The sequence below is a fragment of the Pezoporus wallicus genome, unplaced genomic scaffold, assembly GCF_028554395.1.
Source record: "Pezoporus wallicus isolate ANWC-B61680 ecotype Strahan unplaced genomic scaffold, APGP_CSIRO_Pwel_v1 contig_3487, whole genome shotgun sequence".
Taxonomy (NCBI): Eukaryota; Metazoa; Chordata; class Aves; order Psittaciformes; family Psittacidae; genus Pezoporus; species Pezoporus wallicus.
The window spans coordinates 1,655,819-1,678,462 of record NW_026636018.1 but is presented as its reverse complement, the minus strand read 5'-3'; the positions used below and the strand labels follow the sequence as shown (position 1 = coordinate 1,678,462).

Genomic DNA, 22,644 nt, shown 5'->3' with positions numbered 1-22,644 from the left:
CTAAATGATTCTATGATGATTCTTAGAAATGCATTTGCCTCTTTCCCTAATTGAACCCAGTAGTTCTTCAGAACAGCATCTGCACTGGATAATTACTATTCAGTTTATGACAGGAACACAAAAAAATGCAGGCCAAAGGCTATAAAAAGACAACCGTTTATGATGCCTTTACAGCACCAAAATCAATGTAAGCAGAGAAAAGGCCTGATTATACAAATAACTGGAGTAGAGTTAATCTCACCTAATTTCAGGCATCCACAGAGGAGGGTGAGTTCTATCCTAATTGTTTTAAAGCGTGCAAATGTCTGAATTTAATCAGAGAAGCTTCTCCCTTCATTTTCTGATTAGTCACAGCTTAAGGAAATTCATTTGAAGGAGGCTTGTTTAATTTATTGATCTAATTTTATTTTTTTTAATACATGGATTTTCCAAACATGTCAAAAATTTTACTTTCTCAAAAGAAAACATTTACATTTATGTAAATCCAGTTGTAGTATTTTTCCTCTGGCAGTAATTGTTTAAAATTAAATACATTCTTAAAGTCAAAGTCTGTAGGATTTGGAGTTAAAATTAATATTGCAGGAAAACATTCATCCTGTTCTAAATAGTACTGGGCGTCAGCAAATTTCTCATCTGGAATGGGTCCTAGAATAGAAAAGGTAAGCTTTGGAGGGTGTTCCACCACCTATCAATGCCTGATGATTGCTTTGAAATGAATAGCCCATCAGATTAGTATTGATCCCCCTGAGAGTTACTTGGTCTTCACTCTGTATATTTTATACTCTCACTGGACTCAGCTGTCAACAGATGAATCAACTTCTGAAAAATATATGTGGTCAATCACAATAAGATTAGGACAGAATGGGAAATTTCAGTCTCTTCTGAGACCTAGTAAAGAACCATCCGCTAGAATGAAAAGCAAATTGTCTTTGCCTAAATCAGTTCCAGTGTGTAAGAAAGGAGGAGAGGGAAGAAATGCCTTCTTAAAATTGGGTTGTGATAACAAGTATTTAACTGACAGTACCCTAAGTAAACATCCTGCTGGGTTGGTTTTTTTTTTTTAGGCTGATGTTCTTTCTTTTTTTTCTTTTTATAATAAAACGACTTTTTTTTTTTTTATATTTTCTGAAGGTTTTAATACAATTGAAAGTAGTTTCCAAAATATTTCCAAAAATCTTATAAAGTAAAAATCTTCCTAAAGGTAAAATTTGTTTTAGTCTCACTTAAACATCTTATAGCAATCAGAAGTATTAAAATCTTAAGTAGATTATTTTTCTTTTAAGTTTGCTTTTGTTATGGGAAATTTTATATTATCATTGCCTTAAGAATTTGTGTTAGAAATTCTTAAACAGGTGGGAAGAGCAAACACTCTGAATGTAATTACACTTAGTGTTTGGGAGCCTTAGCATATTAGGGGAACTGAAAGAAAAGGCACTCAACCTAGGTGCATACTTATACTAACAGCTTTATACTGCTTTTCTCCTAATATGTGTTGCATTTTTAATCTAGATCAGATTTAGAAATTAATTTACTTACAAGATCATGTTAATCCCATAGCAATTGCTTCTCCATTAAGTCTTAAACCAATAAGCTTGTGCAGAAATGGCAGCAGGAGAGAAAACTTTAGTATACCCATCCCAGCCCTTATCTTAAGAGCAAAGCCCAGCTCTAGACCCTGCTGTACCTCAAGTCCATCACCCCCAGCAGGCTCAGTTAGCTGAATAAGGTGGTGATTTCTAAATACCTGCAACAAAGGATATGTAGAGGGGCATCTGTGGGTACAAAGAAGAGAACGGAGTGATACAGGATGTCCTGCGTATCAGGAGTCTGTGAAAGAGCAGGAACAAAGAGGAGACAAAGTAAAGGAGAAGCCTGGAGAAAAGGGCAAAAATACATAGTCTGTCCCCTTCCTGTGCAGTGAAATTTCCAAATTAGCACTGACTCTTTACCCACTCTGCTCTCTATGAGAAACCAGCTCACCCAAATCTCTTCATTTGCAAGGAACAGCAAATTTATTTCACCACAGCAATCACAGTCTCACAATCACACAATCTAGAGTAATAAAGTGGCTGCAGAGTTGTGAGGGACAAAGACTCCTATCTACAAGCAGACACAACTACTCATGATTTCATGGAGGGAAGGAATGCCATCCAGAGGAACCTTGACACGCCTGTGAGGTGAGCTGATGCCAACCTCATGAAGTTTAACTATGACAAGTGCAAGGTCCTACACCTGGGTCGGAGCAATCCCAGGCACAGCTACAGGTTGGGCAAAGAAGAGATTCAGAGCAGTCCTGCGGAGAAGGACTTGGGGGGTGCTGGTTGACGAGAAAATGAATATGAACTGGCTTCAGTGTGCGCTTGCAGCCCAGAAAGCCAACCGTGTCCTGGGCTGCATCAAAAGGAGCGTGACCAGCAGGTCGAAGGAGGTGATCCTGCCCCTCTACTCTGCTTTCGTGAGACCTCACTTGGAGTACTGTGTGCAGTTCTGGTGTCCTCAACATGAAAAGGACATGGAACTGTTGGAACAAGTCCAGAGGAGATCCATGAGGATGATCAGGGGACTGGAGCACCTCCCGTATGAACACAGGCTGAGAAAGTTGGGGCTGTTCAGCCTGGGGAAGAGAAGGCTGCATGGAGACCTCATAGCAGCCTTCCAGTATCTGAAGGGGGCTTATAGGGATGCTGGGGAGGGACTTTTCATTAGGGACTGCAGTGACAGAACAAGGGGTAACGGGTTAAATATTAAACAGGGGAAGTTTAGATTGGATATAAGGCAGAAGTTCTTTACTGTGAGGGTGGTGAGGCACTGGAATGGGTTGCCCAAGGAAGCTGCGAATGCTCCATCCCTGGCAGTGTTCAAGGCCAGGTTGGACTTGGGTGAGATGGTTTATTGTGAGGTGTCCCTGCTCATGGCAGGGGGGGGTTGGAAGTAGATGATCTTAAGGTCCTTTCCAACTCTAACTATTCTATGATTCTGTGATTTCAAAAAATAAAGTGGAAAGCACTGGGAAGAAGGAATCAAAACAACACTGACTTGAAAACACCCATCGTGATGATATAACCTGGGAAAGAAAATCATTGCTTCCACACAGTCTTTGGTAGCATTTCGCTGATAGGGCTACATCTCTTCCATCCCCAGGCAACTCAGCTGGGCAAATGGTAGTAATTACAAAGCAGAACTGCTATTCACAATGTGTAATCCAATCATGGGCCAAAGGTCAAAGAAAAAATAGTAACTGAAAACAGAAAATGTGTTAAAATTGGCCTGGAAAATAATAAAGAAAGCATAAGAGAAAAAAACAAACATATGGAGAGGCCATATGTGTTTGGCCACATATGTCTCTAAGGTAAATCCCACAGCTGAGCCCCTCTTAGGCTTTGAGCCATAACAACCTGCAAGAGCTCTCTGGGGTCCTCAAGGATAGGAGTGACTTGACAGCTTTCTTTAACTCAGGTCATGTGGATTGTGTTTTATTTTTCTCCTGTCAGGGTTTTTTCACCTGTTCAAAGTGTTTCCATTGTTCAAAGACAATTTTGTAGATCAGGTGAAGGCTAGACATGATCAGGTAAAACTTCTGTAGTTGTTGGCTTACCCACATAATTATTCTTTTCCATGACAGTTTTGTCTACATTGGCCACTATTTAACTAAGCTTATATATTTATGCAATAAACACTCGAGAACCAAGACAATTCAGAGCATCTATCAGTATCATTTACATATCAGTCATGAGGTGTATACATGGAACAGATAAAGAAGAGAGGCATTTTTGTTACGGTGATCACCTTACCCTTGCTACATACAAATGCAAACCTTTCAAATATCATCAGGTCTTTTGCCGCCTAGTATGGCATAAAGGTGTTTCTACAGCATAAAAGATGCCAGCCACTGCCAATGTCACGCTACCATGTATATATCCTGTTTTCTCTACATCAAAATATGCAAGTGCCACATTTCGTATGGGAAAAGAGTAGTTACTGGAGAATAGGGCAGAGAGAGAGCAATTTCAAACCTACTTCAAACTAATGCTATGATCTCTCTTGCCCACCCTTGTGTTTCCTAATAGGCACTGAATAATTATTCATTATGAACATCTCAGCACTCACTCCCCCAGAATCATTATTTCTCTTCCCTTGAACTTCACACCAGCCACCGAAATCCAAGTTTAATCCCTTACTTTGCCCTGGAGTTCTAACTGTGAGTTTCACCTTTGGGCCTCCAAGATTTCTGGTGATTAAATGAAAATATCAACACATAAGAACTCCAGCTAAAAGCAACAGCAGTTACATCAATCAGTTAGAAAGTCCTCATGTTTCGTGTGGGCTTGCAAGGCTACTGTGGAATATTCAAAACTTTTGAAATGCAAAAATGTCAGCTGCTTCCTTTTAATTGCTATGTTTTTAGTGTCAACCAAGTACTGCAGGCAGGCTGCAGAGTGAGAACATCTCAAATTCTAATATTCCTCCAGTAATTGGCTTTCAATTCTTGGCAAATCATTTAACTTTACACCACATATAAAACATAGATAAAAATATCTACTCCTCAATATCCATGGATTCTATAAGAATCTTTTTGCTATTATTTTTATTTAAACTACGGAAAGCTAACCAAGACAAAATATTCCTATTTGTTGCAACACTGGAAACAAGAAGGAACTGAAAATGGTGGACTTAAGATAAAATAAGTCCTAATAGTCAAGCCTCTTGCGACAAGATGAAAAGTTAAAAAGTGCTCTGAAGTCTGCAATGCAGATCAAAAACCAAGTATTCTGTGGCTGTTTCATCCACGGACTAAGGGACTGCAGAAAAACAAAGTAATACTGTTGTCGTGGTTTAAACCCAGTCAGGTAACTTGTTCACTCACTCCCAGTGAGTGGTGCCGAGCTGACAACAATCAAGGTCCGTGTTCGTCTCCCCCCCTCCCTGCACCGTCTCCCCTTCCCCGCTCCCGGAGGAACGGGGAGGAGGATCGAGTGCAACTCCTACGGGTTGAGACAAGAACAGTCCAGCAACAAATCACCACCACTACTATCAGCTAAAACAATGATAAGGGAAAATAACAAGGGAAGAGAATACGATACCACCGGCCAAGAAAGCGAGTTCCACCCGGAAGCCCCTGTCCTCCCGGGTAACTCCCAGTTACCCCCCACCCTGGGCATGACGTGCTGTGGTATGGAATACCTCCCCGGCTAGCCCGGGTCAGGCGCCCCGTCTCTGCTTCCTCACAGCTTCCCCTCTTCCCTGGCAGAGCATGAGCCTCACAGAGTCCTTGGTCAGGGTAAACATCACTTAGCAACAACCGACAACATCGGCTTCACCAATGCTGTTCTCAAAACTAGAAGTCAAAACACAGCACTGCACCAGTTAACACAAAGGAAAAAACATGACTGCTACTGCTGAACCCAGGACAACTGTGTAATACTGCATATATTTTTCCTCAATTAATTTGTTTTCTCAAATAAAATGGACGCATTTATTTCATTTTCTCGTGGATGTTGATGATTATAATACAAAAATAATCATTTCTATTGTGCGTGTTTCCACTGATGCCCCTGAGCTCTGTCTCGCTGTTGAAAATGGTCACATAATGATACCCTCCAGGTTAGAGAAATAGTAGTCAAAAGTTTAATAATGTATATAGCTATATTAATTCTCATCTTTTAAAAAAATAATTGTTTCTTTAAAAGTACATATACTGGGTGAAATTCTGTATCACTTATCTCAGAGATTTCCATCCTAACTAGCATAACAAGCTATTTTATAGCAACCCAGAAAACTGTATCTTTTTTGCTAGTAAGAGTTTCACATTAGGATCTGAGAATGCTTCATAAGAAATTAAGTAAAAGCATAGCAACCAATCAAAACAACATGAGACAACACCATCCTGGGCTGAGTGAACCGGGCAGTCTCTCCCAAGCAGAAATGACAAGATTTACGTGGCAACTGTGGCATTTTAAAAACCATTTCCCTCCCTGAAACTCAAGACTTTTAAAACCTCTAGGAGAAAAGGGAAGGGAGGAAAGGGGAGGGGAATTGGTAAGCATCCTGCATAAATCATCAAGTTTATTTATCCATGAAGAAAATGGAGATTTGTGCCAAGTTTTAAATTAACTCAAACGAGAAAAGGATTTATTTTTCTGGAGACATGACAGTAAAAAACACCCATCATATTCAAAAGTCCTAGAACTCAGAGGTTTCAAAATTCACCCAGTGGCTACTGGAAGGATTTTAGAGTCACAGAATCATAGAATAGTTAGGGTTGGAAAGGACCTTAAGATCATCTAGTTCCAACCCCCCTGCCATGGACAGGGACACCTCACACTAAACCATATCACCCAAATCCAACCTGGCCTTACACACTGCCAGGGATGGAGCATTCACAACTTCCCTGGGCAACCCATTCCAGTGCCTCACCACCCTCACAGTAAAGAACTTCTGCCTTATATCCAATCTAAACTTCCCCTGTTTAAGTTTTAACCCATTACCCCTTGTCCTATCACTACAGTCCCTAATGAAGAGTCCCTCTCCAGCATCCCTATAGGCCCCCTTCAGATACTGGAAGGCTGCTATGAGCTCTCCACGCAGCCTTCTCTTATCCAGGCTGAACAGCCCCAACTTTCTCAGCCTGTCTTCATCCGGGAGGTGCTCCAATCTCCTGATCATCCCTGTGGCCCTCCTCTGGACTTGTTCCAACAGTTCCATGTCCTTAGCATAATGACACTTTTTATTCTTTAAGTAATCAGATATTTATATATATTTACACATATATATGTATATATATTTATACATATACATATATGTTTATTTTAAAATAAAAACCAGAACAAATTTATCACATAAGAAGCTGCCCATCTGAGCCAGAAATCTTGGTTTTAGGCTCATTAATACGAATTTCAAAGACCTGATGCCCACTGAAGTGTGGCTACACAATGAGGATTCACCTAAAGATTTCATACCCACTTTCAGTGATGAACTCACAAGCATGTCCTCAAGCAGGTTAATAATGAAATTGCAGCTGTATCTCCCTTCTGATATTAACTCTTCCCCCTTTATTTAGGGCAGAAAGTAATAGCCGTATACATGCTGCTAAATTACATCAGGGATGCTTTCACAGAAAGGGAAGGTTCTTAGGAGTATGATTAATTTCCTGTAACTCTAGATACTGCAAAGTAGATATCTGCAGCTGAATGGGCCTTGTCAGCCCCTATACCCTTCAAAAAAAAAACCAGGCTTGTTTAAAGATACCAGAACAGCCCTATTGGTTCTGAATAAAGCTCCACCTACTACATCATCCTGTCTACAAGAGTAGCCACAAGTGGCTGCTTAGGGAAGAACACAGGGACTGGAGACACATAAGCACTCTCTCATCCTTCTATATTCATGTCAGGTTGCCGGAAGAAGTGGTATATGCTCCATCCCTGGCAGTGTTCAAGGTCAGGTTGGATAGAGCCTTGGGCAACATGGTCTAGTGTGAGGCCATGGCAGGAGGGTTGGAACTAAATGATCTTAAGGTCCTTTCCAACCCTGACTATTCTATGATTCAATGATTTCCTGAACCAAACAAGGTTTCTCTGGTATGGTAAACCTCTGTGCATTAAACAGCGTTAGCAGTCAAAAGATCAGCTTCTGAATGCTTAGCCTTATGTATCTGAGACATCTGCACAAGATGCATTTTCAAAACGATGAAGACAGAGCATTGCAATGGTACAGTTCCTTATGGTATTCTTTACAGGGTTTTAGGGATGTCAAATAAATCCACAGACAAGCTAGCGGGTTTTTTACTGCAGTGCTTTTTAGAATAATGAAACCCAGTTCCTGTAGCACATTAATGGAGTTGAGATACCACATAGCATTTAGAATCATAGAATGGTTTGGGTTGGAAGGGACCTTAAAGACCATCTAATTCCAACCCCATGTCACGGGCAGTGACAGCTTCCACTAGACCAGGTTGCTCTAAGTCCAATCCAGCCTGGCCTTGAACACTGCCAGGGACGGAGCAACCACAGCTTCTACGGGCAACTCTGCCAGCTCCTCACCACCCTTTAGGAATCTGTTTCTCATTTGTCTCTTTTAGCTATGGGTATGTGCACTCAAAATATCCTCATCCATAAACAATCTTTTTTGTCTATCATGTTTATGCAAATGAGTAACATTGCTCAGTGGAGTGTATTGCTGCAGTGAATGAGTCTTCTCATACAAGTAAAGATATACACAAGGTGAAGTGGTTGAACAGTTCAGTTCTTAGTGGCTTACATAAACTGTGCTAACGTTTTCCATTATCTTTTTCTTATACAGCCAACTTTCACACTTTGACAGTTTAATGAGTAAGTTGAATGCCTGAAGGAAAAAAAAAATCACATAGTTCTTACTTTGTAATGGAATAAGAAAGTTGAACAATACAGAGCTGGAGCTTTACAGGTCAGCTTTGCATCTGACTAGCTTTAGTGCTTAACTATTTTTTCATACATGGCACTGCACAATAAGATGCCCCCACCTTAGGGCGGGAGGCCAAGGCAAATCAATTCCATGCATAACAGAGTTTATTCAGAAAAGTTCAATCAAGTGATGCTGTTGAGAGCTAAACAAGGACAGATGAGCTGCCAGTTACAACTTTAAAATAGGTGATTTATGCAAGCTGAACCTCTGATTCATTGATTGTGTTCACACTCTAGTCCACGGTAGGCCATGACAGCATCTGTAAGAACAAACTTTCTCTTCCTCAGACCATCCACTGAGTTCTCAAACAGCTTTGAGCACATCTTGTAACATATTAATAGCAGATGGTAGAAAGTCACCCTCTTTTTTTTACTTTCACTAGATGTCAGTGAAGTAAGGGAGTGCTGGCAGGTATAAATTTGTACACAGGGGTCTAAGACACATAGTGTTTACAATTACACGTTCACAAAGAAACAGATGGAGCCCAGTCTCACCTTAACCTGTCTATATCGTGGATCTGGCTCCACATGTGACTCAGGGACACTCCTCCAAAAGAAGCATGGAAACATACACTTTGACAGATAACAGGGAGACGAAGACAAGACAACTACTTGTCAACAAGAGCACATCTAGAGGCTCATTCCAAAACTGGAGAGCTAACTCAGTTCTGGGGTCATAAGGTCATAAGCATTTTATTGAAATCAGAAACAACATCAAAAATGTTCCCCATTCTCATCCATCTCTCCTGTTTCCTAGTAATAATTATCCTCCAGTATTACATATTTTAGACATCCTCTTGAACCAGCCATCTTTCCAAATAATGCAGTTTGTAGTACAGCTATTGTTATTTGGGTGTATTCACTAGATTGACCACAGCATTATTTCACTGTTTGAAGGACTCATCAACCCACAAACCCAGAAAGAAATGTTGATTTAAAAGACAGAAGGTGTTTTCATTTAAGACCAGATTCGCTGACGTGATTCCATGTGAACAGAAAAGGCACTCCATCTGTTTAGTAGAACTTGACAAAATGAGAGGTTCTACAGAGTATATTTTTATCTGTCAAGTATATAAAAAAATATATCTAATTTAGAAACTGCATTCAGCAAATGGGATTTATTGTACCAACTGTATAAATTCTAAGATTTAAGTATATTTGATGAAGTGTGGCATTGTAACAGTAATTACCAAGAATTTGCTGAGAACATGTCATGCAGAAGTGACAGATCCAGGACTGAGGTGTGCCACTCTCCTGAAATATGAAAAAAACTCAATGGCATGTTCCCAGTACATGTTTCCATTTCATGTTTTTGTTTATGAGCTATGATTGTATTATTTGCATTCCTCTAAAATTCACTTTTCCCTTTTCTTAGTCTTCACAGCATCCCAGGCAGGCAGCATGGAACCCCCATGGCAATGCCATCAAGTTGATCACTGTAAATGCTTTTAGTACCTAACAGGAGCATGGGATCTCCCTCAGACCCACACACCAAACACCTTAGAGACTCCAGACAAAGATGCTACAGATTTTCAGTCAGCTCAGAGCTGATGCCATTGAGAGACAGTTTTAAGATGTTCAGAGGGTAGTTACCTTCCTGTAAAGTCCAAGGAAAGGGATTATTGATGTCAGGGGAGTTAATATTTCATCCTAAATCACTAGCACAGCTTCTGGTTAATTGGTCCCTCTTCTAAGCCAAGATTACTTCATTTTGTAGTTTCCTAAAGTTCTATAAAAACAACTCTTCATGGGATCAAGGCACTGGAGCAACTTCTTACTGTAACATTTCACATGCAGAAAAACAGCACAAGGTCAGACTAGAAGCAACAGCTACTTATGTGAAAAAAAAAAAAAACCATCGCCCCCCCCCCCCCCAAGAAAAAACAAACTGTGTGGCTTTCATTGCTATAATACCTGGGCACTTTAAAGCCCCATTTACACAGCTTAGAAGGTTTTTGCTGTATATTTTACAAGAATTTGTCACCCTCTGGACACCTAGGGTAAATGTGGGAACCTTCAGATATGTTTCTATGCCCCATCTACAAACCATTTACTGGGAAAAACAAACAAACATACAAACATACAGAATCCAAAAGCATCGTAGGTATTTTCTCTGCACAGCAAATGTACAAAGTAGATGTGTTGCTTAAGGACATGGTTTAGTGGTGGACTTGGAAGCATTAGGTTAATGGTTGGACTTGATGATCTTAAGAGTCTTTTCTAACCTAACTGATTTTATGATTCTAAATAATAGTCTCTAGTGGACCACAGAACTTGTTGGTCTGTCTACATAGTTTTTTAATACGTGAGAGTTTTTCCATATCCTCGCTTGGAACTGCACCAGAAATGCAGCTTAAGAAATGCAACTTTTTAAATTATAAGGACCAGTGACAGTCATACAAATTGTGCAACAATATATAACACAGTCAGATTTATTTTGGGAAGTATAAGAAAGCATTGCTAGACTGCCTGGTAGGTCATTTGAGGCAGTGGGAAAGTAAACCAACATCATCACCTCTATTTAAATAATGTTATTGCAACATCTGAAAATAGGAAACACAAGGAAGATCGCTTGTGTCTAGCTTGAGCTTCGATCATGCAAACATGGTGCTAGGTTAACTTTACGCCTGTGAGCTGTAACTCAGTCGTGTGGAGATGATGAAAGCACATTCCTTAGTGCCCCAAAGTCAGTGTCAGGATCAGTGTACATAGCTTCAGCCAGCTGGAGCCAAAAGAGTGCAAAGCATATGTTAAAATGAATAGCTTGTCCAAGTATCATTACAAATGGAAGTGTTCATTGATGTGACCTGCTGAGAAAATCAGAAGGGAAACTGAAAATTGCTGCCATGCCACTACTGTGGAGGAATAGTCTGAGATGTAATGAGGCCAAAAATTTTGTTTCCAAGAAACAGAATAGAGCAATGTACAGAAATAAATAACCCCTGGAGTAATGAGTGCCTCACCTTTGCAGTGCAAGTTATCAAATATGCGTGTCTGTCATGAAGCTTTCATCTACTAAAAGAATGATTGATTGAAATTGACTACTGAGAATTAACAACAGTCAGCCAAACAAAATCTACAGCCTGTGTGCACAGAGCAGTATGGGCAGCAAGGTAAAACACTTTTTTTTGGTGCTGAAGTGTCTGTGGTTATGTCACTTGTCAGAGAAGAATCCATGTATTCATTTGAGCTATAAATGTGGATTTAACTCTCATCTTGCAGACTACATGCTATATGGTGTTAAATTTGCAGATATCTAGTAATCTCCTCTGTGGAAATGCCTATACAAGGATATCTAGATTGAGTTTGACATCTAGTTCATCTTAACTAGTTCATCTAGTGCAGCCATTAAGAGATCTAAGGAAGGATTCAGATGGCCACACATAGGCACCTGATGCTACAACTGCCATGAGATATCCTTCTAGCCAGCATCAGCTATTCTAGAGGGCACAATTCTCTTGTAGATTCTGTGTCATGTCTATCAGCCCTGCAGGTCTTGGTTACCCTATAGCATATTAAAGGGCACTGGGCACTGATGTAAGGGCAACTAAATCCCATTCCACTAACAATAATGGGAGCTCAGATTTAAATGTAATTTAAATGTTCATTCATTAAGCAGAAATGACCCAATCAAGCCTGCATTAACAGCAAATCAGGACAGTGGTATTATGACACGCACACAAAGCCATACAGATACATCTGCAAGCCCAAGATGGTCATACCTCTCTGATTTGCAGAGATTCATGATCAGTAGAAGGCTCAATCAGGTATAAGGAGTGAGTCAAGGAAAAAAACGAAGCAGGTAGTCAAGTTAACTTCTGTTTACCAAGTTTTGCTAGGAAACTGAACAGCTTAACACTGAATGTCTTTCCCACAGACAGACAGGTCATACACAGGATCATGACCCTTACAGTAGGGATGGAGACTGCCTTGAGAAAAAGCCTGTGCTGCTTCTGGGTTAGAAAAATGAACACAGTAAAAATAATCTGAAATTAAAAGAAAGTCTTCTAGTCACAGATGACGCAACCCTTTCCAGTAAAGTAGCATAGAGATACCCTCCAAAAACAAACACAGAAATCTCATATTTTGTTCTAATAAAGCTCCAAGAAGACAGGAATAATTTAAAAAAGAAATTGCTCACAGAGTCTGCAAGATCCATTATCTCACAATTGCTCTAAAACCTTGTTCGGAGACACTTGCACTTTGTTCACAAAGGCAAATCTGTTGGGGACAATATAAAAAAAAAATATGGAAATAAAAGCATTGTAATAAATGGTCAACTTGAAAGTGGCAGAAACACTGCACAAACATAGCATCAAGCCTTCAAACTCTTCCTTATCAAAATGATGGGAATAATTTTCTGAAAAATGAACTTGTCAGTTTTTAACATTTGAAAGGAAGCTTTACAATCTTTTACTTTTTTTCATGCATGAATATTTCAAATTAAAGATAACTGTAACCTATAAAATAGTGATAAAATTATGTATTTGGTTCTCCAAAGACATTTTTCAAATTTTTATTTCAACAGGAAATTCACATTCTTGGATGCTAGTTTTCCCCAATTTATGTGGGTTTTGTCACCACTATACAGAAACACAGTCACACCCATACACTCCCCTGAAGACGCACACATATACGTATTCACTTTGTACAAATGTACTTTTCATAGGTGGAAACAGAACCAGATCTATGATATTGGAGCAGTGTTCCAAGGTCTGAAATAACCCTGACATATGTGGTTTTGGTTTGGTTTGGTTTGCTTTGGTTTGCTTTCATGAACGGAGCACTTTTGCGTTGATTGAAAGGATTAGCTCTTAATTTTAATATAGTATCAAATTCTGAAGTTTTCTTCCTTGAATGAAGAGGAATGGTTAGACTTGATCTTAAACTTCTTTTCCATCCTGGCTGATTCTATGATTCCACAATCATGCAACAGACACACAGCTATCAGCTACTATCTTTCAATATAGACTTTAAAAGTAACCTGCAAGGACATGAGTACTCAGGTTCTCCCACCCCCTCCTAAATTGCTTTTACTGTTGTCTAGCACACTTGTGAACAGTTCCTCTGGAAAGTGATAGCATAGGGCTGTCTGTATTTGGTTTGCATGAGGCCTCAAGGCAAGATGTCTTTGGAAGCCCCACACTGATAGCCATATTAAGAAGTTATCTGAAGTGTGACGATGACCGGAGAGAAAGCTTGCATGAGATTTCATAAATCCTTCTCTTGAAGGAACCTTGTTTTGGCCACTTGTGACTTACCAATAAACCCCTACGACGGAACAAAGCTCAGAGGAGATGGGCACGGGTGATGTGCATGTGAAGCTCAGAGAATAATGCACGGTTGTGACTGACCACAGCTGTTGCAAAAATGACTTTATTTCAATGCAAAGGGGACAGATGGAGGCCTTTGTTTTAGATAAGTACCTACCAACAGTTAAGTGGATCAACTGGTAAGGTAAATATTTCCCCCTGAGTTCTTTAGAAGAGTGTGTCTCCCTGAGTTAGCCAGACAGCATAGGGCCAGAGTATACATGGCTCAGCACAAAAGAGATTATAAAACCTTAACAGCTAATGAAAGAATTGTGAAGAATGCAGCTAGCTTCAACCTACATATTCTTCCCCAATGACTGGGGATACATCAAGATGGTAACAGCCAGGACAGCTGACCCCAACTGACCCAAGGGATATTCCACACTATATGATGACATGCTCAGCATATAAAGCTGGAGAAGAAAGAGGAAGTGGGGGATGTTCACAGTGATGGCACCCTGCCTTCCTGGAGATGATTGAAAACCCGCCTGCTGATGGGAAGGGGTAATTGAATTCCTTATTTTGCTTCGCTTCTGTGTGTGGCTTTTGCTTTACCTATTGAAATGTCTTTATATCAACCAACACGTTTTCTTACTTTTACCCTTCTGATTCCCTTCCCCATCTTACCAGGGGAGAGTGAGTGGCTGTGTGGTGCTGAGCAGACTAACAGGGTTCTACCATGACAAAAAGGTTCAACAAAGAATAAGAAGAACTTTTCAACAAGGAACTTTTCATGCCTTCCCGTTTATGTGCTATTGTGAGTGCTGGAGAAGCCTCTAGTATAAGAAAATGTCCCAGTAATGGGAAATTATGGTAATCTCCAAATGATGTCAGATTAGTTGGAGACTTGAAAAGCATCTTTGAGGAGCTGTATGTTGGAATCCATCCCTGGATACATTCCTCCCATACCCACCAATATGTTCCTTAAATCAGAGCTTCTTCAGAGACTTGAGTAAACAACATCGGAGTAGTATAAGCCAGAATTTGTCCAGGTTGAATTCTGTACCACACAGAATCAGGTTTACATCATTTCTGTGAGACAACAGTCTTTCACCATAGCACAAAGTGACCAGAATGAGGGCAAGGAATCAACCCACACCTCAAGAGGATCCAGTCACCAGAGGGAACAAGTAACTTTTCTTACAGTGCATCCCAGGACTTCATGAAAGGAAATGCATGACATCTGATCTACTATCTCTCCTTTATGGGGTTTTCTGAATAGCCTTAAATGCCATAAATGCAAATTATAACCTTCAAAGTGATGGAAGGGTAATAAATAGAATAATAGAATCATAGAATGGTTAGGGTTGGAAAGGACCTTTAGATCATCTAGTTCCAATCCTCCTGCCATGGGCAGGGGCACCTCACGCTAAATCATGTCACCCAAGGCCTTGTCCAACCTGGTCTTGAACACTGATACAATCAGCACAGTAGCACTGGCCATCCAACTTTGGGGGAGAGGGGGGAGAAACAAGTGTAGCATTGACAAAATTCCTGTTTTCAGATGCAACATCTGTTAACGAGGTCTTAAAATTGTGTGACCAAACATGTCAATGGACCAAACAGTGTGATCAAAAGGTTTCCATGGAGATCAAAAGTGAGTAGGATCAGATGTAATACAGGACTTACAGTCACTAAAGGAAACATACAAAATGGGAAGGTCAAAGGATGTGAAAGGAAGCATGACGAAATCCATGGAACGTCATTGTGAACTGTGGACCCACTTCCTCAAAGTTCCTATAAATATACAAGCTATAACTCAGTGCATGTATAACACATGTATAGAATTACGGTAACCCTGGATATTATTGTAATTCTAGCCAAACCATATCAGGAGATTAAAACATCACAAACATCTCAAGCTGAGTCACTGTAGAAAAATCCTGCCATTTCAACCCATTCTTTTTGTATATGAAACCAAAGTAATAATTAAATAAAATTCTTCTTTAGGTCCACAAATACAAGCACACAATCCTATTAAGTTCAAAAGATGCACTCAAACAATCATGAAGGCATCATCCAAGGATTTTTCAAGGAAACAATGCCCAAAGGAGAGAGCGAGTTATATTGCCTTCCAGCTCTGAAAAAGTATTGCTTGGTTTAAATCACTTCAGACTGAATTTACAATGTAATTCACTCAGCAATTCATTGAAATTACACACACATGAAATTCTCAAAAGCATTTTATGCCATCTGTTTAGGACACTTAATGTGAACATATTTGGGGGGTGAAGCTGGTTATTACAGGGGGAGGAAATTAACATATTGGACTAATTAACAGCATCTTCTGGAAAAGAGACAGGGAAGATAACCAATTACAAAACTTGAATGTTTACTGTTCTCCCAGCTAGAAATAAAGATTGTTCAATATGGCTCTCCTTGGAGAAAGAAAAATGCAAGAAAAGGCACGTGGGTTAAGATAAGGAGAGGGAGAAATCACTCACCAATGGCCAAAACAGTCTTGACTTGAGCAAATTCATTTATCGCCAATCAAATCAAAGCAGCATAATGAGCACCCCAGTTTCAACAGTGTGTTCTACACAATGACTGGATTTTACTAGCACATCCACATGTCTGCCTACCCTGCCTCAATGACCCAGGCTGAACTCAGTGAAATGCAAACAGCCTCTGGTAATGAGTTTGGACCGGTCTGGATAAAGACCCTTAAACTGTAATAACCTAATAACCTTCCAACTATCATATCATTTAGAATATAGTCAGTTTAACAGATTAAAATATGAAAAATGGCTGTCATTAATGGTTCACCTGAAGCTCCTTCCAGGTGGGCAAAATTCAAAGTGTTCTTTCCATGTCATTCCACTGTATATCGTTGCAAATGAAAACCCAAGACTGGAAGCACTATGTTTATCTCAGCAGGAAAAGATGTTCCTAGAGCAAGGACACTTTGAAAACAGATCCTACAGTAACAAGAAGCCAACAAGAAATGGAGAAATAAATACCTGTGACATTGGTGCGGGCTGACAAAGCTTCACAGTACTTTTCCAGCAGAACAGACAAGGGCAGGTTCACAGAAGATTCACAGTGGAGAACTATCTGAGTGAACAGACAGAAAACAAAACAAACTGTAAAGCACCAGCATAGAATAGATTTTCTCTTTCATGAGTACAATAATCCCCAGCACTTTCACTGTAGTTCTCATTCAAAACTGGTTCAGGAACAGACCTCCCCTCATGACAGAGAAAATTCAGTTATACTTGCTTAGCTCCATGACATCAGGTGGCATTCCTCTGACTAAATGTAGGCATCTACAAATTAGCCGCCTATTCTGGACCTCTTCTTGTGGGAGCTAGTCAATAGCATTAACAGAGCTTAATAGCATTAACATTATCTCACCTAAAAGTAGATGCCTAAAAGAGAGAAGATAAATCATTTTCCACTAAAGGTCCTTACATGTTCAAGAGAGACAGCAATTGCAAAGGACAATTCAGAATGCTTGAAGAAATGCTTCCACTGACTGTAAAGGTAAAATAGACAGCCCTCTAAGGTGATCCTTGGCTCTTTTTAGCCAGTTTTAGTCTCTTTCCTAGACACAAATTTATGACTCTCAGAACTCAGAGTGCTGAACTCTCCACTGAATGCAAATGCTAGTGAGAAAGAGCACTAATGTCAACACAGGCACTTCAAGAAAGCTGCAGGATCAGAACAGGATAATAGTATAGCCCAAGTAAATTTTAAGAAGTGTATATTTAGTGATGAATCCAAAGAACATGTTACTATTTTCACACTAAAAAATGAAATTACTCTAGTGGCCATTGCACGCAGTGGAGAGAAGCTCACAGAACTGTACATCTCAATGAACACCTGAGTTGGGATACTGCTTGGAGCAATAGAATCTCTTGAAAAGCCCTTTAAGAAAGGCAGAACTGTGGTGAGAAAATTCAGAAATGACACATCAATGATAGAAACTTCCATTTTCAAACTATGAAACAAAATTTTCTGGACTATTTCTGAGGGGGTATAAAGCTGTGGTAACACACAAAAAAAGGGTCTTTGCTTTTCTATTTATGCAGAATGACTCTAACATAACACAGGCAGCTTTTACTTAGGGAAACGACCATAATCCTTGAATGTTGACATTGCATTCAGTGCTTTATGATGTGTTGAGTGATTGCAGACCCTCTTTATGTCACTGAATCCCTTGTCACTTAATAAGAAGGGGAGTAAATGATCATGACAATAGAATTCATCAGCAGTGTTGGTCTCTAAAGAACAACTGTTCTTTGTACAAGACCATTTCTACCTGTTTTTCACTTTGCTGTTATTTTACAAAATAGGATGTCTTGAAATACAAAAGAAAAGAAAGAAAAAAGCCTGTCCCAGACTTTACTCTTTTCAAATAAACACCATGAAGCTGCTGTTTCTCCCCAGGGAGACTTGAACTCCCACTTCCAATAGCAAAGCCTTCCAGGGTACTGACCATCCATGGTCATGTCAAGGAGACAGAGAAAGGTAATGGCTCTGTTCTGCAGGCAGGGCAGGTGCCATCTTGCAAGGCACAGAGCTCCATCCAGCCTGCCAGAAAGCAGTCTTTGTAGTGGTCATGTCTTACATCAGACTCAGCCACATGAGTTGACACAGAAGAGACATTTCTTCCCTTCTATCCTTCCACCCCTCTGCTACCTCACAGGCCAAAGCACTGTCTCACTTCAAAGAAGAAACTTGAGCCATCTCCATGTACTGTAAATACACTGCATGTTCAGCTGTCCGCTTCGTAAGATGATGGGAAAGAACAGGCAGAGGTCAAGCGTAGCACAGCATGTGTAGGAACAAGAAAGGTTAAATGTCGCGTTTGCTTTAGGGTCAGCTTAGGGTCATTTGGCTGGAGGGAAAAGCACCTTCCGCATGTTATGTTACTTTTGCTTTCATTTTCTCTCCACTATCCACAGTGAACAGCTTTCTTGCGCATGATACTTTAAAAAAAATTGTATGTAAAGCAGATGTCCTGGTTTCAACAAATCCCAAAAGCCTATAAAGCCCTTTTAAAATAAAAAAGAGAAGAAAAAAAAAAAAAGAAACCAAAACTCCAAACATGTAAGTAGTGCAGAATTTTCAGGATAAATAATTGGGCCTGTAACTGTGTATCTATTTTGAAATAGTAGTTGCTTTGAGTAGCTAATGCACTCCTTTACTCAAACTGTGTTTCTCTTAAGATAGCTTAAGATGCCCAGTCCTCACCAAATCAGTTTTACGTTTTCTTGCACATTTACCTGAAACATGCACAGAAATGTCTATCTTAATTTCTCTGAGCCACTGCGGACATTTATGAACAAATGAAAAAAATGCTCTGAGCCAGAGATTAAGGTGTTATTTTTTTTCTTTGTTCTCCAACATCAGGCCAGACATAAGGAAGAAATTTCTCATGACAAGGGTCATGAAACACTGGCACAGGTTGCCCAGAGAAGCTGTGGCTGCCCCATCCATGGCAGTGTTCAAGGCAAGGTTGAACGGGGTTTTGAGCAACCTGGTCTAGTGGAAAGGTGTCCCTTCTCATGGCAGGGGGTTGGAACTGGATGAGGTTTGAGGTCCCTTCCAACCTAAACCATTCTGTGATTCTGTGAAAAGAGAGTCCTTTACTCTCTAAAGCAGGGGTACCAACTAATAGTCTGCAGGCCAGTTCTGTGCAGTTCAGAACAATATATGGAGACTTTGGTCCACTTCCTGATCACGTCTGAGAGGACATTCAGAAAAGTAATTGGTTAGTTGTGCTAGTGTGTCACTGTCTGCATCTCTCATGGTCATTTTGTTAGACTTTTCCCCTTGGCCATGGTAACTGCTCTTCACTGATCTATGAAAGGTCCTCATGTGTGTCAGAGGGCATGCAACTGTAAGACACAGAGGAATTTACCATGAGATTGGCTCTAGACATGGGGAGGGCAGATGAAAAGGGCAGGAACTTGAGAGAGTAACATACTTTTATGTTACACTGTTAGAAGTTACAAGACACCAATCTTAGTGCGTGTTCCCCTGTAAACGGAAGTGTGCCAATGTGCAAACATATTTATATAGAATTTGTTCTTTGTCACACAGGCACTCTCATAAATTCCTAACATGAGGTCATAAAAATACATATGCAACATTATATGATACATGTAGCATGCCTCAACGTATCCATATGGAGAGACCTGGACATAGACGAGTATCTGACCCATCATAGTGTTTCCTCCTCTCAGTTCCTACCAGAATTTGCGGTTATTTAATATAGATTAGAGATGAACTGTAACTTAACTTTAAAAAGAATTAACACAGATTCCTGGTTTGGAAGATTACTGTGTTCCACTGCATGGTGAGATAGAGAGACAGAGATAAAACGCATAAAGCAAACACTGGCACTGTGTTCATCTACATTGGAGAGGTTGTTATCTTCTTTCAAACATGTAATAAATGGCTACAGTAATATCAACAAGCCCCCAACAGGATCCAAACCTGTCAATATAGGCATGGGGTTATCACAGAGATACGGTGCAAAAAATCTTGCAAGTTTAAATATCTGGCAACAAGGAGCATCAGAGAGGAAGAGGTCACTGATGGGAAGAGTGGAAGTAGAAAACTGATGGGAAAGAGTGGAAGTAGAAAAAGATGACATATGACAGTGAAAGAAGTGTTGCCAAGATAGGGGAGGTAAGCTTGGAGACAGCGAATGCTGCCAAACATGGACAGAGGCATACGCTCCACTTTCCCATTCTTACATAACAATTCCCAGACACAATATTTTAGTTGCCTAATAAAAGCCATCTTTTTAGAAAAAGTTGTTATGCCTCCCTGTAAAACACCTGCTGGTGGTATGCTGAACAAAAGGAGAGGCACTGACACCTGAGCAAAGTAACAGAGCAAAACTTCTCCCTTTTAAAAGTATGCAGTATCCAGTACTTATGAGGTCCTGCAGAAATCTATCTCATGGACCTATGTCCTGGGTTCAGCATGGGTTCAACCTATAACAGCGTCTCATCAGAAAGCCACTCACAGAAGAGCTGTGGCATTTATCTCAAGAGTTCAGACTTCAAAAAGAGAGATCACTTGGGGATTCCTTTGCAATTCAAGAAGAGAAGTAGAAATTTTTTCAGAGGCAGTTCATCTGCCGTATTTTGAATCTCTGAGCTGAAATGAATCAGTCCCTGACCTCCTCTGACCGCATTAGCTGGGTCTCACTCACCCACTATAAGGACAATGTAACTTAGATGAATCCTTCCTGAATTTTCTTTACATACCATATATCACAAAAGGAGAGGTAAAAATATTTTTAGAGGCGATGGCCTCAGAAGACAGGAAAACATCACGTATCATACAATTATCTGGAGGACTTTCCAAATAATTTTGTAGTTATCAACAACAACACTTGCTCAGTCCATAGTGACAGGAGGATTCATCTCATGTCTCCACTGCCACGTAAAAATGGAGTTTCAGTCTACACTAGCCACCTGTGCTCCTCACAAAGTCAAAGCACTTTCCCCTACTGAGTGGACAGTTATGGTAATGGCATAGGTCGTGAGAAGAGGATGCTTATTCCTGCCCTTCATTTCCATGAAGCAGCACTACTTTTAAGACTCCAGCTGCACCACCTCTCAGTGGTTTCTGTAAAACATCTGTGAGTGCTGAGGCCTTCAGTTCTACCTCATTTCAATATCAACAGTACAGTGAAATTGCCTTCAGCACATAGAGCGCTGCTACTTTGTAGTTTTGCCCCAGAACCAAAAACAAAACAAAACAAAACAAAATTAAAAAAAACAAAGAAAAAATAAGGAGAGAAAGGAAAACCTGTACTTAATTTTTGGTTCTTCAAGTAGACAATGCAAATAAAATGAATTTTGATAAATACTCAGATTAAATTAAGCTGTCCAAATGCACCATTTCTACAATGAGATCAAATGTTCTCCTGATCCTTTGGGAAGGATTGTCTCAAAGCAGTGATGAATTAAATGCGAAAACTATAAGTTTGTGTCCAAGAACCTCATTTTAGAGAAACACGTCTAACTTAACCATGAATATATAATTAGTGAAGGAGCTTGAGAGAGAAAAATCAAAGTAAATCCCACAATTCCTTGACTAAACCCATACTTTGTTTGAATACAGGTAGGGAGTTTCCAGGGTGGGTGGGCATCTGGGAAGTCTTTCAGGGGGTTCCTTCCATCACCAGTGCTGGCATGTGAAAACAGATTCTTTGGGACAAAACCAGGTATTCAATGGAATGCACTCATAACAAATGCCAACATTCATTAGAGCAGCTTTTCCTGTCTAAGAGATGCTAATACATGGGAAAGAATGAGGAGAACCAGAATATTTGCTGACTACTGATCACCCGAAGGAATATGCACAACCAGGAAGGTAAAGAATGCTACTTAAGAGTGAAAACAGAGAACAGGCTAGGAGAAGAGGGGAAGGTAGTCTTCTCTGTGGCCAGGATAAATTTATATTCAACTGTCGCATGGTTACTTCACACACATAGGCAAATGAGATGCTTATTAAAGGACAGAGCTAAGAGGACCAGCACAGTGGAAATATTTTGTTTGTTGAAGAACCAAAAAGGTCAGTTCTCTGTTTCAGGATATTTTCAGCCTTTCTCAACTCAGTAACTTCACTTTGCTAGCACCGCAGCATTTGGCAGTATACAATCACTTGGCTCTGCTTCACCAGAAAAATAATTTCCATTTGTAATAGAAGGTTTAAACACAAGTTTTCACAGGAACTTGCAACCTGAAACCTGAGTCAGCTAAGGTTATAGTAAAAGGAAAAGACTGCTAGCACAGTTCAAGAAAACAGTTTCCTTTTCGAGTCACCCTTTAGCTCTTTCAACTCCTTGACATTACTTGTCCCTAAGCTAATCCAAGCGGCTAGATAAAACAGTGCTACTAGCTAGTGAACCACAAATGATCCAGGAGACA

General features: G+C 40.1%; 1 protein-coding gene across 1 annotated transcript in view; it reads right to left on the bottom strand.

Annotated features, from left to right (window-relative positions):
* Nucleotides 1-22,644, bottom strand: part of CRHR2 (corticotropin releasing hormone receptor 2) — a 152,476-nt gene that overhangs the window by 121,375 nt on the left and 8,457 nt on the right. The window contains exon 2 of the mRNA XM_057398949.1: nucleotides 16,708-16,801. Coding sequence (XP_057254932.1) covers nucleotides 16,708-16,801 — 94 coding nt within the window. The remainder of the gene's footprint in view (nucleotides 1-16,707; nucleotides 16,802-22,644) is intronic.